At 44.2% G+C, this 14,500-nt stretch overlaps 1 protein-coding gene across 1 annotated transcript in view; it reads left to right on the top strand.

Annotated features, from left to right (window-relative positions):
• Window positions 1-14,500, top strand: part of ARFGAP3 (ADP ribosylation factor GTPase activating protein 3) — a 79,602-nt gene that overhangs the window by 7,870 nt on the left and 57,232 nt on the right. Inside the window, exons 2-8 of the mRNA XM_060258502.1 lie at window positions 1,257-1,375; window positions 3,127-3,199; window positions 5,939-6,070; window positions 8,209-8,292; window positions 11,983-12,058; window positions 13,443-13,502; window positions 14,090-14,136. Coding sequence (XP_060114485.1) covers window positions 1,257-1,375; window positions 3,127-3,199; window positions 5,939-6,070; window positions 8,209-8,292; window positions 11,983-12,058; window positions 13,443-13,502; window positions 14,090-14,136 — 591 coding nt within the window. The remainder of the gene's footprint in view (window positions 1-1,256; window positions 1,376-3,126; window positions 3,200-5,938; window positions 6,071-8,208; window positions 8,293-11,982; window positions 12,059-13,442; window positions 13,503-14,089; window positions 14,137-14,500) is intronic.

Raw genomic sequence — 14,500 nt, 5'->3', positions numbered from 1 at the left:
AGGTTTTTCACACCTATTTGCCTGGACCCTTTTTTTGGAGACGCCAGGGAATGAACCTGGGACCTTCTGCTTCCCAAGCAGATGCTCTACCACTGAGCCACCGTCCCTCCCCAATGCTGACTGCCAGATGTCCAAACAATGGGTTGAATGTCCATTAGGAGACATCTAGAGATGGGCACAAACCAGGAAAATGCAGTTCTTACCGTGCTTTGTGGGTTGCCTGGTTTATGAACCATAAACCATCACAAACTTTTAGGGGTCAACTGAACTGGTGAGGTTCATGAAGTTCGTGGTCCACTGTAACGGTCCCTGGCATTTTCCGCCGTGGGGATGCGCTCCTCCACTGTTCAACTCTTTTCAGGCTGTAAAGGCACTGCAGAAGACCGTGAAAAAATTGGGGAGGCTCGTTCACAAATCAAACTGATTCATGTGGTTTGTAGCCAGCAAATGCGTTGAAAGAAATCCCAGAAAACAGCTGAGTGATGGAGAGCAAGCTGCTGTCTTCTGCAGTCCCTTTAAAGTTCGATATCCTTGTAGTCCCTTTAAAGTTTCTTGTTATCCTCGCAAGAACTCTGGTGAGTGGTGCTCCAAATACTCCCAAGCTTTTAACACAAAAGACTCTTGTGATATCTTTAAAGGCTAACATTGTATCATTAATTTTTGTAGTATGCATGTAAATAAGGCCAGTTTCCCAACTAAGATTGTATCATTAATTTTTGTAGTATGCATGTAAATAAGGCCAGTTTCCCAACTAAGATGCCATGTAACAAACATACATTTCTTCTGCTTCCTGTTCAAAGAGCCATGAAATACACATCCATCATCTATGCCAGTCTAAAAAAACTTTGAAGTTAATCTTAGTTTTAGTGGTAAATCTGACAATGTACAGCTGTCTTGGAAAGTGAAGCACAGTTAGTTTGGCACACTAACAACAAAATAGTTCTGGGCATGGAAACTTTGTGGAGTGGAACTTTCCTGCTTCCCCCACGTTGTAGGCCACTGAAATTTTGTTTTAGGACAAAATATGAGCAACATAGGGGGCCAAGTGAATGTCTGCAACTGGATGGAGAGTCAATGGAAATCACAACCCCTTCTGCAAATGAAAATACAATTTTGGGGAACTGCATGGATAGATACATTCTAAATGATAAACATCAAGGGGAGAAATTCCTGTTCTAGATGTTTCGATGTAGGAATTAGCGTACTGAATAAATCCTAATGTAATTATTTAACCAAATTGTAATTGTTTTTTCTAGGCCTGCTTTGACTGTGGAGTAAAAAACCCAAGCTGGGCAAGCATCACGTATGGTGTGTTCCTGTGCATTGATTGCTCAGGGACCCATCGATCCCTTGGGGTCCATCTGAGTTTTATTAGGTAAAAAGTCTACTTATCATGTTTAGTGCGCACGTGTGTGTGTTAATCGAGTTAATCGAGTCATGTTTTAGTAAAGTTTGTCTATGACACATGACTAATTGCAACAGTTTTGATGTACACTAAGGCTAAATATGTGAGAATTTCTTTGTAAAGTATCCACATTATATATTCTAGAGGACTTCTTCATTCTTTCCTTCGAGGTGGAAGGTGGTGAGGGGTGGGGTGTTTGAAGGTAATTCCCATACCAATTTTGGCTGCCTTTAAGGCTGTTGAAAATATTGTTCTGTGGAACGTATCATTAGAAATTGTGTATCCATCCTTTACAACTTGAGAGGATAACATGTCTCATTGAACCATGCTGTCCTGTTTCATAATATCAGACAGTGTTAGTTATTGTATGGCGGTGGATGTAATATAAATGTTAGAAGAGAGGATGGTTCTTTTTACAGGAGCTAGGATAACACAGCCTTTTAACCAAAATTAATGTTTATTTGAGTAATAAAGGAACTTTCTCTTTTGGGGGTATATTTGTCAGCAGGCCATTCCCAGTAACATAAACATTCTTAGCCAGATGGCAGGGAGGACATGGAGGATGGGTTGTAAATAATGGGGGGAAACCAGAGCATGGGTTTGACATTTGCTCATCCATCTTACATTGAAATAGTTGGGCTTGACACAAATGCCCTATGCACATAAACCAGATGCTATAGAATGCCAAGTTTTGCCTGTTATCTTTGCAAATAAATTTGTTGTAGACTTCAAGGTGGTTCCTAATTTACTGCTGCTGGGTTAGAAGTGCACATGTGTATGCCACACTGCAGCTGTAGTCTAGGGCAGGGGTCCTCAAACTACGGCCCGCGGGCCAGATGTGGCCCGCTGAGGACGTTTATGCGGCCCGCCGGGTTATGGCAAAATCAGACCGGAAGTGACATTTGACCTAAACTCGCGTTAGCAACGCACACTTCCGGCGCTGGACTGAGGCGGCAGAGACAGAGTGTGAGGTGATACCGAGGTGAGGTGAGTTCCCAGGCTGGGGTGTGTGGTGTGGGGAAGGGAGAGAAATGCAGAAGACGGAGAACTGACGGCCCGCGGCCTTGTACAGTAACGGCAGTCCGGCCCTCCAACAGTCTGAGGGACAGTGAACTGGCCCCCTATTTAAAAAGTTTGAGGACCCCTTGTCTAGGGTATAATTTCGTTGTTGTCCCTGGAAGTTCTGTCCATGTTTGCAATCTAGTCCTGACTTCATGAAAAAGGGGGTGTTACTATTCAAGTTGTTCGTATGGTTTGCTTATATTAATCTGTAGCTTCAGAGCTAATTTTTTGAAGGCAAAGTGAGCGCCTACACTTACCCTTCATAGAGCTGTTCTGTTACAAAATCGCTCTGAGCTAGATGTGACTCACCTCCAATGCCCAAAGAGCTGTAGAAGCAGAGGGGATGTGGAAAGGGGGAAGGAAAGCAGGAGCTGCTACAGAGAGGATATTTTGGGAGGATATTTTGTTCACTGATTTTTAAATTCACATCCCAGTTATTTCATGTGTACAGCTTAATATGCTTCAAGGAAACCTAATATGTGAGGAGACCCACTGATTAACCCTGGTCTTTAATTAAGTTATATTAGTAGATTGGAAATTAAGGGTACATTTGTAGATTAAAAATTAAAGGGTAAATTTTTTAAAAGTCTTGCAATTTTAATTTTAAAAAATCTTGAAAAAAAATCACTGTTTAAAATATTTGTATTTTACTTTTGCAGGTCTACCGAATTAGATTCTAACTGGTCATGGTTTCAGTTGAGGTGTATGCAAGTTGGAGGAAATGCTAATGCTGTAAGTTTTGTAGAGTCCCTTTGCCTGAGAATGTAGCTTTTTTAAAACAAATAGACAAACTGTAAGGGTTGGAAACTTATGCTTGAAATCTCAGAAACCACAGTGGTTGGGGAAAGGGTTTACGTGTCCTTGTCTTTCTGATAACCACCAGCAGACCGAGCATAAATTTGACAAAATAACAAAAACCGATGGATAAAGTATGCAAGATACCAATACAAGGTGGCTTAATTTGTGTAATTGTATAACTTACAAATTAAAATGGCTAGAATTATAACAGCAGAAAGCCAATGGTGTCAGATACGAAAGCAGAAATTTTTATAACCTAGAGACCACATAAATCTTAAAGTTTATGTTGAGATTAAGTGACACAATAGATATGGAAAGTGATTTTTTATTTACTATATAAAGGTCATGGTTTAAGAGTCTTTGAAGTTTTCAAATGAGCGTGGTCTGTCTGCTTTGTGCTTTATGTAATGTAATGTAATGTAAAGTAATGTAAAGTAATGTAAAATTTTATTTATACCCCGCCCTCCCCCGCCAGAGCAGGCTCAGGGCGGCTTACAACATTTAAAATGAACAATACAATAATAAAACATTAAGAACACATTAAAACCAATCAGTGATTAAAACATTCCTAGACTAACAGTGGCGGTAAGCATTATTAATTTAGCAGTAAACATTGGTACCATCATTAATGAACGCCTGTTTGAAGAGGGCGGTCTTGCAGGCCCTGCGGAACTGATCTAAGTTCCGCAGGGCCCGCACCTCCTCTGGGAGCTGGTTCCAGAGTTGTGGGGCTGCGGCGGAAAAGGCCCGAGTGCGGGTGCTTTGCAGTTTTACTTCTTTCGGCCCAGTTTATTTTTGCCTACTGACTTTAATACATGCATAAGTGGTTTGGCTTCAACAAATTTATATTTTGGAAATTGTAGACTTCATGCAAACACTAATGTGTGGGTACAGGCATTTTTAACATGTTTATGTGAAGCATGTTCTAAGAATGTGCAGATTAGTGTTCTGAGAGATTTTTTAAAATTAGTTTTTATGACTGTTAGCTTGCGGATCCCATGATGAAGCCAATGCAAAACAAGTAGGGATTATTAACTTAATAAATATCTGCTGTCTTTTATTGCACCATTGACAGTTTGCCTACTTTCCTCTGGGTGGGTAACTGGTGTGGACCTTTTTTTTTTTTTTGCTTTAGTGTAGGATAGTAGAAATGGGGTCCCCATAAGAATCATGGGGGAGGGATCTCCCAATTAAACCCAGGTTTGCTGCTTTGACAGCACTCCCCCCTGTTCTGCCCAACCCATTTTTATGCCTCAATTGTAGTGACTGCTCCCTAAACCCACCCAATTTCCATTTCCCTGCAACTCTCGACCCTATTCCCCATCACCATGGCCAGACTCGTCCTGGATCCTGGGCTCTGTTGTTGGGCTGAACACATCTGAGAGGCAGTTTGGTGTAGTGGTGAAGTGTGCGTACTCTTATCTGGGAGAACCGGGTTTGATTCCCCACTCCTCCACTTGCACCTGCTGGGATGGCCTTGGGTCAGCCATAGCTCTGGCAGAGGTTGTCTTTGAAAGGGCAGCTGCTGTGAGAGCCCTCTCAGCCCCACCCACCTCACAGGGTGTCTGTTGTGGGGGAGGAAGGTAAAGGAGATTGTGAGCCGCTCTGAGACTCTTCGGAGTGGAGGACGGGATATAAAGCCAATATCATCTTCTTCTTCTTCATCTCCCAGCTTCAGCTGTGTGGCTCTCTGCCCAGTCAGCAACAGAAGAGGTAGCTACATTGTCTTTCTTAGTGAAGACAACACTGTTGTTTTGGAGGGAGTTTAAATCACCCCATATATTTTTTTACCTTTACTGTTTTTTCCTGCAACCCTGAAGGTTTCCCCCAAGTTTGTTTGTTTATTTCTTTATTTTTATTTATATCAAACCCTCCTCCACAGAGCAAGTCACAGCAAGCCATATACGAATACGTAAAACAATCAAAACATTAAAACAAATAACAATTAGTAGTTAACAATAAAATTACTAATCACACTAAAGATGGTAGCTATTCCAGGAGTTCAGGTACCTCCTGAAGAAAGCTAGTGAAGAGGATCTTAAAATAGCGACTCGTTGGTTGGTGATACTTGTTCTCTTATGTAGGGTAAGTCGGAAGGGGCATTATGGCACTGTAGTAGTACAAACCGTGTGAGCAGGGGAGGCTAGGACGGATTATATGTCCGCTGCCTCAACGAAAGGCCTGGTGAAACAGCTCCATTTTACAGGCACTACAGAACTGTAATACGTCTCACAGGGCCCTGATCTCTAGTGGAAGCATATTCTACCACGCTGGGGCCAGGGCAGAAAAAGCCCCGTCTCTTGTTGAGGCTAAATGGATGTATTTTGGGCCAGGAACTACGAGAATGTATTGCTCAGCTGAGTGTAAAGCTCTTCAGGGCACATATAAGGAGAGTCTGTACTAAGACGCTTTACCACAGAATAGAAGGAATTTTCACAACAAGCGCTCAGTCATACTTTTAATTCTCTCTTGAACTATATTAGGAGGTTTTTTTCCCCCCCTGTTCTGAGAACATTTAGTTACCTGGGATAGTGTGACATAGGCAGAGGGACTTGTTTTAGGTGGGGAAACAGTGCACTACCTTTAAGGATAGCTTTAGCTTACTTTCATTTTAGTGGAAGAAGGTCAGTAAAAAAAAAATACTATACTAAAGTCTTTTGCTCCTTTTTGTAGTCTGCATTTTTCCATCAACACGGTTGCACAACAAACGATGCTAATGCCAAGTACAGCAGTCGTGCTGCTCAACTTTACAAGGAAAAGATTAAATCTCTTGCAACGCAAGCAACACGGAAACACGGGACTGATGTAAGTGAGGCACGTGCGATGCCATCGATTGACTTTTGTTCTGAAGTATTGCGTTTCCAAGTGGTTTGAAGCCTGTTACTTGCTTATTAAAATTATAATAAAGTTATAATGACCAGAATAAATTTATTCAGCGTTCAAGGCAATTCACAGATAAGTTCAAAATATAACCGTACAGAAAATAGTAGAAGTATAAGAAAACATTCAACAGCTTTCAGTAGCATTAAAACTCTCTTAGCCGAATGCCAGTTGAAAAAATCCAAAAAGCCTTCCAAAAGACATTTCCGTACCACCTCTGGTAAAGTATTTCGGAGAGTAGTGAGCTTCTTCTGAATTCTCACTTGATCTTGCAGTTCTTAATTGTTGAAATGAGAAAGCACCACAAGTCAGGCTTGTTGAGCTGATGTATGAGCTCATGTGGAGAGAAGCTTGTGCCTGTCAGTATTGGAATCTACCTTTACACAGTTTGACAGCTCTATTGTGACAGCAGGTGATCTAGCTGGCAGGCTAGGTCACAGTGACCTTATCTACAAGCCGGTTCTAGCCGGCAGAGGACAGGTGGAAAGGACCTGCTGAGTCAGCATGACTGTGGACTGCCAGGATTGGCTGAAGGAACTATATATGGACTGTGCTAGCAATGCACAGGTCTCTCTTCGAGGAGTCACATGCTGGCGGAGCACTTTGCTCCTGTATTTAAATGTATATCTCTGCACTAGTGAGCATGCTGTATATAATTTGTAAATACACTGTTTTAGCACTAGCTGCAGGTGTCTGGCTCACTTCTTTCCTGGGGCTCACCGTTGAGCACATCACACCGCTCTCTCTGCAAACACCCGCACCGACAGTGCCTTGGTAAAGAAGCTGGAGTTAAGTTGCATTTGACATCTCCTTAGATGCGTAAAGGCAATTGTCCACTTTAAAATATGTCCGTTGAAATATATTTTGAGTTCTAAATTTTGAACCAGCTGAGGCATGTGGAAGAGGAGGAGGAGGAGATTGGATTTATACACCACCCTTCGCTCAGAATCTCAGCGTTTTACAGTCTCCTCTTCCTCTACCCACAACAGGCACCCTGTGAGGTAGGTGTGGCTGAGAGAGCTCTTTCGAGAACAGCTTTGAGAGAACTGTGATTGATCCAAGGTCACCTAGCAGCTACATGTGAAGGAGCGCGGAATCTTTTCAGCTGTGGCCCCCACTGCAGGGCCTGTAAGATGAACATATGAACCTATGAAGCTGCCTTATACTGAATGAGACCCTTGGTCCATCGAAGTCAGTATTGTCTTCTCAGACTGGCAGCAGCTCTCCAGAGTCTCAAGCTGAGGTTTTTCACACCTATTTGCCTGGACCCTTTTTTGGAGATGCCAGGGATTGAACCTGGGACCTTCTGCTTCCCAAGCAGATGCTCTACCATTGAGCCACCGTCCCTTCATGGAGCTGTTCTGTCAGTCCTTCAGTTAAGGCAGTGGGTATCCATTCTTTATCAGGCCTCCCCTCCAGTGACCCAAGACCTCAGTGTCCACGTGGTATCTAGTCGGCTGTTTATCTCCTTAGGCATCAGTTAGCTGTCAATGTTTATGTTTGTGATTATTTTAGATAATTCTGTTTAAACGTTGTGAATTTTTTGTGCTGGAACCTGCCCTGAGCCTGTTTATGGGGAGGGCGGGTTATAAATAGAATAAAATAAATAATAAAATAAAACCCCAGCTCTCCAGATTAGAGTCTACAGCTCTTAACCCCTACACCAGACTGACTCTCTGTATTTAAGTATGCATTTAGTTAACCAGAAGCTTAGCAACTTTGGTAAAATGCTAAATCAGGCATCACAATTTAAAAGATTGGCTTATTGCAGCTCCTTTTCAGTTTGGGGGCAATTCTCATGATTGTCAACATGTTCTCTGTAGGCAGACAAAGTCTCTATGAGTATTGGGGGTGGAATGCAATTCTGTTCATGTGGGTGGTGAGAAATTACCATGTCTGTCCCCACCCATGCCCTAAACTTGAGCAACAGCATTTCGGGAGCACTGTGAGTTGCATAGGAAGGGGAGAGGAAGGAAAAATCTGTTATATCCCAGTCAGTGTTGATTGTAACTATAATAGAATAATGAGAGATAATCATAAGATGGCATGCTGTGTTGTTTTAGTTGTGGCTAAGCAGCTGTGGAACACCACCTCTGTCACCTCAAGAAAAAGAAGATGACTTCTTTGCATCACATGTTTCTTCTCAGGTATGGAATAAGTTGAATTTACTTGTTTACCCCACCCCACAACTTAAAACAGAATAATTTGGAGAGAGGGTTTTTCCTGAGAATTTTTTTTTTTTCAGAGAGGAAAAATTAGGAAATTTGGAGAGAAACTGAAAAAACCCTCATATGAAATATTTTCTGTTCTGGAATAAGTAAATGCTTCTTAGGGAAAGTCTTTTCACACTGTAAATGTATAGCATGAAAAAGTCTTAGGACTTCTTTATTTTTTTCCAACTCCAAATGTGTGTTTTGTTCTGGTTTTGGTTTTGGAGTGACTAAAATGAAAGGCACAGTTTATTCAAAATGTGCGGTGTGAAAATGTTTGTGTAAGACAGTCTACAGCATTAGGTAATGACAAGTTGGATATCCGCAAGATAAGCTTTTGTGTACCTCCACATTTCTTCAGATAGAAATAGAGTGGAAAGAGGGGGGAGGGAAAGAAAGAGCCAGTGAGAGAGGGATGGAGTCCAGTAGCACTTGGAGAAATCCCTCTTTCCGGTTCTAACAGATGGAGGAGGAGAAACCTAAGAGTAGAGCTTTTATTCTTTATTAGTGGAAGAGAGTAAGAGTCCAGTAGCCCCTTAATGACTAACAAAATTTGTGACAGTGCATGAGCTTTCATGAGTCACTGCCCACTTTTTTAGATACTACTAAAATTTGTTCCCATTTATCCTTATATCTTGGAGAATGAAGTGATCTCAGACACCAAATGACAATAGCAGGCCATTGGTAATGAGAGAAGAAACCTAGGTTTCAATTCAGTCCAGGAGGATGCATTGTCTTGAGCTTCACTATAAGTTGCAATTCAGCAGGCTCACAGTTGCAATTCAGCAGTCTTAAGAGAACTGCTGCTCTTAAGTCAGCAACTGAATATCCTGGAAGATTAAAATATCCTTCCGTGGTTTTTGTTCTGGTTTCTCCTAACAAGAGTAATAGAAAAAGTAAGTGCCCAGTAGCACCCTGAAGATTAACAAAATTTGTGGTAGGGTAAGCACTTTCATGAGTCATTCCTCACTCGTTCAGGCTTATGCCCATGTGTTTTTTGCATCCTGGATTGAATCCTCCTGTACCAAACTGAGATCTGGGGTTCCTGTCTCATTGCTAATGCTGGTATCTCCATCTCTGAAATTATCTTCTTAAAGTTTATGGTACCTCATGTTACATTTTATGGCACACTTGGCCTCATCCAACAAAGCGACATTTATGTCAGTCCAGCCCTTGTAACAAATGAGTTTGACAACTCGGCTTTAAATCATATAGTTTGATGAATATATAATGAATTCTGCAACATTTCTGTAACAGTGATTGCAACATTAATTTTAAAATATCTATGTAATTTTGAAATTATGAATGGAACCATTATTTCCTATGGCTGGTAAAGATGATCGGTCTACTGCTCATAGGAAATAATTGACTCAGTATTTCCTACAGAGTAAAAAGGACATTATCAAAGATTTCAGGTTTTCACGGCTGGTAGCATCATTAGGGTTTGTAGAATCTTTCGGGCTCAAGTGCCGTGTTCTACTGGAGAAAGTTTTTCTTCCAGACGTTTCGTTCTCAGCTGTGGAGAACACTGAGGATGTTCTCCGCAGCTGAGAACGAAACGTCTGGAAGGAAAACTTTCTCCAGTAGAACACGGCACTTGAGCCCGAAAGATTCTACAAACCCTAAAAAGGACATTATTTCTTAAAGGTAAACCTGTCTCCATTATGTCCTATGGGTGGTAGACAGGCAACCCAATCCAGAGATAAGGAGCAGCCAGCCACGGCGTAGCTGCCACGCCGCTAGTAGACTTCCTGAGGACTTTGGCACGCTGGAGCATGGGGAGGGGAGAGGCGTAGCTTGCCATGAGGGAGATGGTCGCCATGGCAATGCCGCTGGCGGAGGCACGGAAGGGAGGCGGAGGCAGCCAGAGGGAAGGGCCAGTCCCCCGCCCAATTGGCCAGTCCTGGCGCATGCACCGTGGCTCATGACAGTCAGGGATGAGGAGAGGCAGCCCCAGAGAGGCCGATAGCCATCTGCAACCCGCCCCCAAACAAAGAAGGAAGCCAATGATGGACAGACCATCACAGGCAAAGGAGAGACGGCCCACCAACACTGGGAGGGAACAGGAGTGAGGCTGGGCACGCGCGCACGAGAAGCCTGGCTTGGTGGCGAGGTAGGGGTGGGGGCGAGATGGGCCTGCATGGGACCACAGAGAAGCTGTCAATCCCCTCACACCCTTCCGCTGTCAGAGACTCTGCCAATGGCAGGAAGACAAGCAGGAAGTTCCAAGTGCAGGAGTTCTCTGTCGTAGACAGCGGCTGGAATGTGTGTCTGGGAGTGAGCAGCCCAACAGCAGACACCCCCCCACACACCCAGAGACCCCCTGTGCTGCCCTGACGCCCCCTGCCATGTGCACGGAACACCTCCCCCGGGGGCTGCAGAACTCAGAGTGCGAGTGCATCAGCTGCAGAACTCTGAGTCCACTTCATCAGCTCCCCCTTAGTGCCCTGCGCACAACAGCCCTGTGGGGTCGGGTAGGCTGTCAATCCGGACAGGCTGAAGGGCGGCACTCCCCGTCCCCTGTCCAGCCACACGGGGGGCAACATGGCAGCTCATACACCGTTCCCCCCCTCCCCAAACCAAGTCTGCCCACCTTCCCAGGCATTCCCTTGGAGAGGCCACTGACAGGGGGGGGGGGTGCCAAGGGAACATGCAGCAGATGCCAAGCGGGATAGACAACAGAGGGCACAGCTCAGACTTTATTTTTCCAGAACAGAGTGCAACAGTCTCCCTGGCGCACGCTGGGCAGTCCCGCCATGGGCGGGGCTCTATTCTGAGCGGCGGGCAGGAAGTGGGGGGGCGGTGGAGGGAGTGGGGGGGTGGAAGAGCACATGCGGAAGCCTCTGCCTTGGAGTCTCACCTGCAAAACGGAGATAGAGATCAGGAGCACCTGCAGGAACGGCGGCTGGAAAAGCGGGCTGCATTTCAGCCGGGCTCTCTCTTAAAGGGACAGTCTCTGACCCACCTTCCCACAACGGGGCGGCCGCCACAAACATACACCCCGTGCCCTGCCAGGGGTTGGAAACGCGGCAGAGGGCAGACCAAGGGAAGGGAGCAGGCTGCAGCGCAGGGGAGTGGGGTCAGCAAATGCCCCGTGCTGGAGCCCACTGCCTAGTTCAAGTGTCAGTGACGCTCGCACACCGAGCAGTTGAGAGCGAGGGGAGGAGGAGGCTGGCGGGGGGGGGGGGGGGGGACAGTGGAACTTACCCAGTCATGGGCAACAGTTCTCGTATGCAGAGCCTCCAGGAGCTCGGAACCTGTGGAGAGCTGGAAATAAGAGCAGTTAGCCCAGGCGTAAAGTTGTGAGTCTTTGAGATCTTTTTGGATATCCCGGAGCCAACCTGAAACAGCTAATTCTCATTTATTTTCAACTCAGGTATACCCCATCATACATCCCTAGCCACAACTGCTTCCATTTTTTTCATAGCTGAGACTTACTCCTTTCCTAGCGTGTGATTCTTCTGTTTTCTCTTAGATGTAGTTGCAAGAGTTTATCTGTCTAATGCATGTGAAGGGCCCAACTAAACAAAACAACGTCATGAACACTGAGATTTTCCAGTGCATTAATCCTGATTTGCTTTGTGTGCATTCCAAAACAGATATTATTGTTCCTTTTTTTTTTTGCAGGATATTAGTACCCAGTGGTTATCATCTCAACCAGAGACAATTAATCTAAATCAGGGTTCTTCAGAGATCCAAGAAGGTAAAGTTTTTCATGTTACTGCTAGTAACCTTAACGACACTAGAGAATTGCTTGCTTGATTTTTTTTAAGTGGAAAAGTTAAGATGTTTAGGACCTGTCTATTTCCTGCCCCTAATATCGGTGGTTGCATATCATTATGGAAAGGGAGGCTAAGCTAGAGATAGTGTCACGGGCTGGGGCCAGGCCAGGCGAAGTCCAGGGGCAGTCCAAGGTCTGTAGCTGGGTAGCAAGGAGGGTCCAAAGCGCCAAAACCGAATCACAGTCCAGGTATCGTAGGTCAGAGGTTCAGAAGCCGAAGTCAGGGGGTCCAGAAGTCAATGCCAGAGTCAGGGGGTCCAGAAGCCGAAGTCAGAAGCCGAAGTGGATGCTAGAACGTCAGGTAAGTGACTAGTTGCTTCCACAAAGCCTCCTCCCAAAGCCCACAGCTATATAGCCCTCTGCTGTCTGTTGCCCATTTGGGTTAATTGCTGGCTCAGAGAGGCAGCCAGGATCCTGCTGAGACTCAAGCATCCTCACTCCTAGAAGGGCCAGAATCCTTTCAAAACTCAGGGCTCAGGGAGCGTCTTGCTCGTGAGCGTGCCGCCCTCCTCCGATCCCTGAGGTCCTGACGAAGGCGGTCACGCACCCGAGCCACCCGAGAGGGCGAGGCAGGGGGGCTTGGATCTTCTCCAGCAGGAGGCAGGGGCACTGGTGCAGGTGGCAGGGGCACAGTTTCTTCTGCAGGCTCGGCTTCTTCTGCAGGGCCCCCAGCACCCATGACAGATAGCTGCATTTCACAGTTGACAGTGTAGGAAGCCTGTGCAAAAAAGGAGCGTTTTACAGTGTTTGTGTGCAAACCATTATTAGTATTCTAAAACTGGAACAGAACTTGTAAAAATTGCAACTTCAAACTTGATCAATCCACTAAAACATGCATAGTTGCCCGAAAGCATTTTGATTACCAAAATTTGGATGTAGTAATAAATCTGAATATCTGCAAATGTTCAATTTAAGCTTTCTAATGTTGCAGTTCATTTTTTTTTTAAATGGACTGTGGGGCATGAGAAAATGCTGGTATGAAATGGGCTCTAAGAGGGATAGTCCAACTCCGCTGGGGTCATTGCTTAATGGCAGATTATCTGCTTGGCATACAGAAGGTTCCCATTTCAATCCCGGGTATCTTCAGTGAGAAGGATCAGGTAGTAGAGATCAGAGCCAGTATGAGTGGTCAATACTGGCTTTGATGAACCTGTGGTCTGATTCAGAATAAGGCAGCTTCATGTCAGGAGACTCTTCTAAGTCTTTTAGAGGGTTTAGGAGCTGAGAAAATTATCTATATAGCAAGAAATTCTTTATACTCATTCTAAAAAGTATTATTTTGTTCTCAATTTTCTTGTATTTCTAGAAAAACTTGAACATGGACCAAGTGTTGATTGTCTTAGTGTGTCTCCACAAGCTTCATTAGGTAATCAATCCACAGCCAAAATACAAAGTCTGTGTATTTCTTTAACAAAAGAATGACTAGGAAGCCTTGTTTTAGCTGGGTTTTCAATTCAGTCCCGAGGAGATGTTGATCACCCCTTTGGTGTCAGGAAGCAATTTTTCTCCAGGTCAGTTTGGCAGGGACCCTGGAGGGTTTTGTTTTTGCCATCTTCTGGGTGTAGAGCACGGGTCACTGGGTGTGTGTGGGGGGGGAGGTATTTGTGTTTTTCCTGCATTGTGCAGGTGCTTTGACTAGATGACCCTGGTGGTCCCTTCCAACTCTATGAATCAATTACTCTAATTTAATACATGGAAAACCCATCAAATCTGCTGCATCTTCAGGAGAGACAATTTTCCAGAACCGTCTTGATATTACTTTCCTTTGTTTTATGGAGAAAACTTAATTCTGTTTCCCATCCCTGATTTTCTTAATGAGATCGTTGTGCTTCACATAAGCGAAGCAAAGCGCGAGGGAAAAAATGATATTTTAATTATGGTTCTGCACATACTGCAGTTGTTATAATTTTTGTCATGTGTGTTCTATAATATAACATGCATCCATCTTTGCAGAGATTGGCTCCATGATAAAGAAGAAACCAAATCAAGTGAAAAAGGGGGTAGGTGCTTAGACTGTCTTGCTTTTATGTATTTTTTTTGCCTGTATGTGCACTAGTTATTTCATGACATGCTGTGCATCTGCTTAGCATTAATGGATTTAGAGTTGCATGATAATGTAGTATAAAAATCCAGAACAAATCCTGAGTCTTTGATCCAAGAGAAGCTCACATGAAGCAGCCACAACTACATACATATAGCTTTTCTTAAAAATTCAGCTTATTACCTGCTTAGCATAGAGGAAAATGGGTCCCAGTCTCTCATTTCTCTCCCAAATATCTAATTGATATTTTAAAGGTATTTTAAGAGCTTTGTATGAACCAGTTATATGCTTTTGCCTAATCCAGCTTGACACAACATTCCGAA

This window comes from Heteronotia binoei, chromosome 17, assembly GCF_032191835.1.
Source record: "Heteronotia binoei isolate CCM8104 ecotype False Entrance Well chromosome 17, APGP_CSIRO_Hbin_v1, whole genome shotgun sequence".
NCBI classification, from domain to species: Eukaryota; Metazoa; Chordata; class Lepidosauria; order Squamata; family Gekkonidae; genus Heteronotia; species Heteronotia binoei.
Note: the sequence above shows the minus strand (reverse complement) of the source record. Positions and strands in the feature narration are given on the sequence as shown.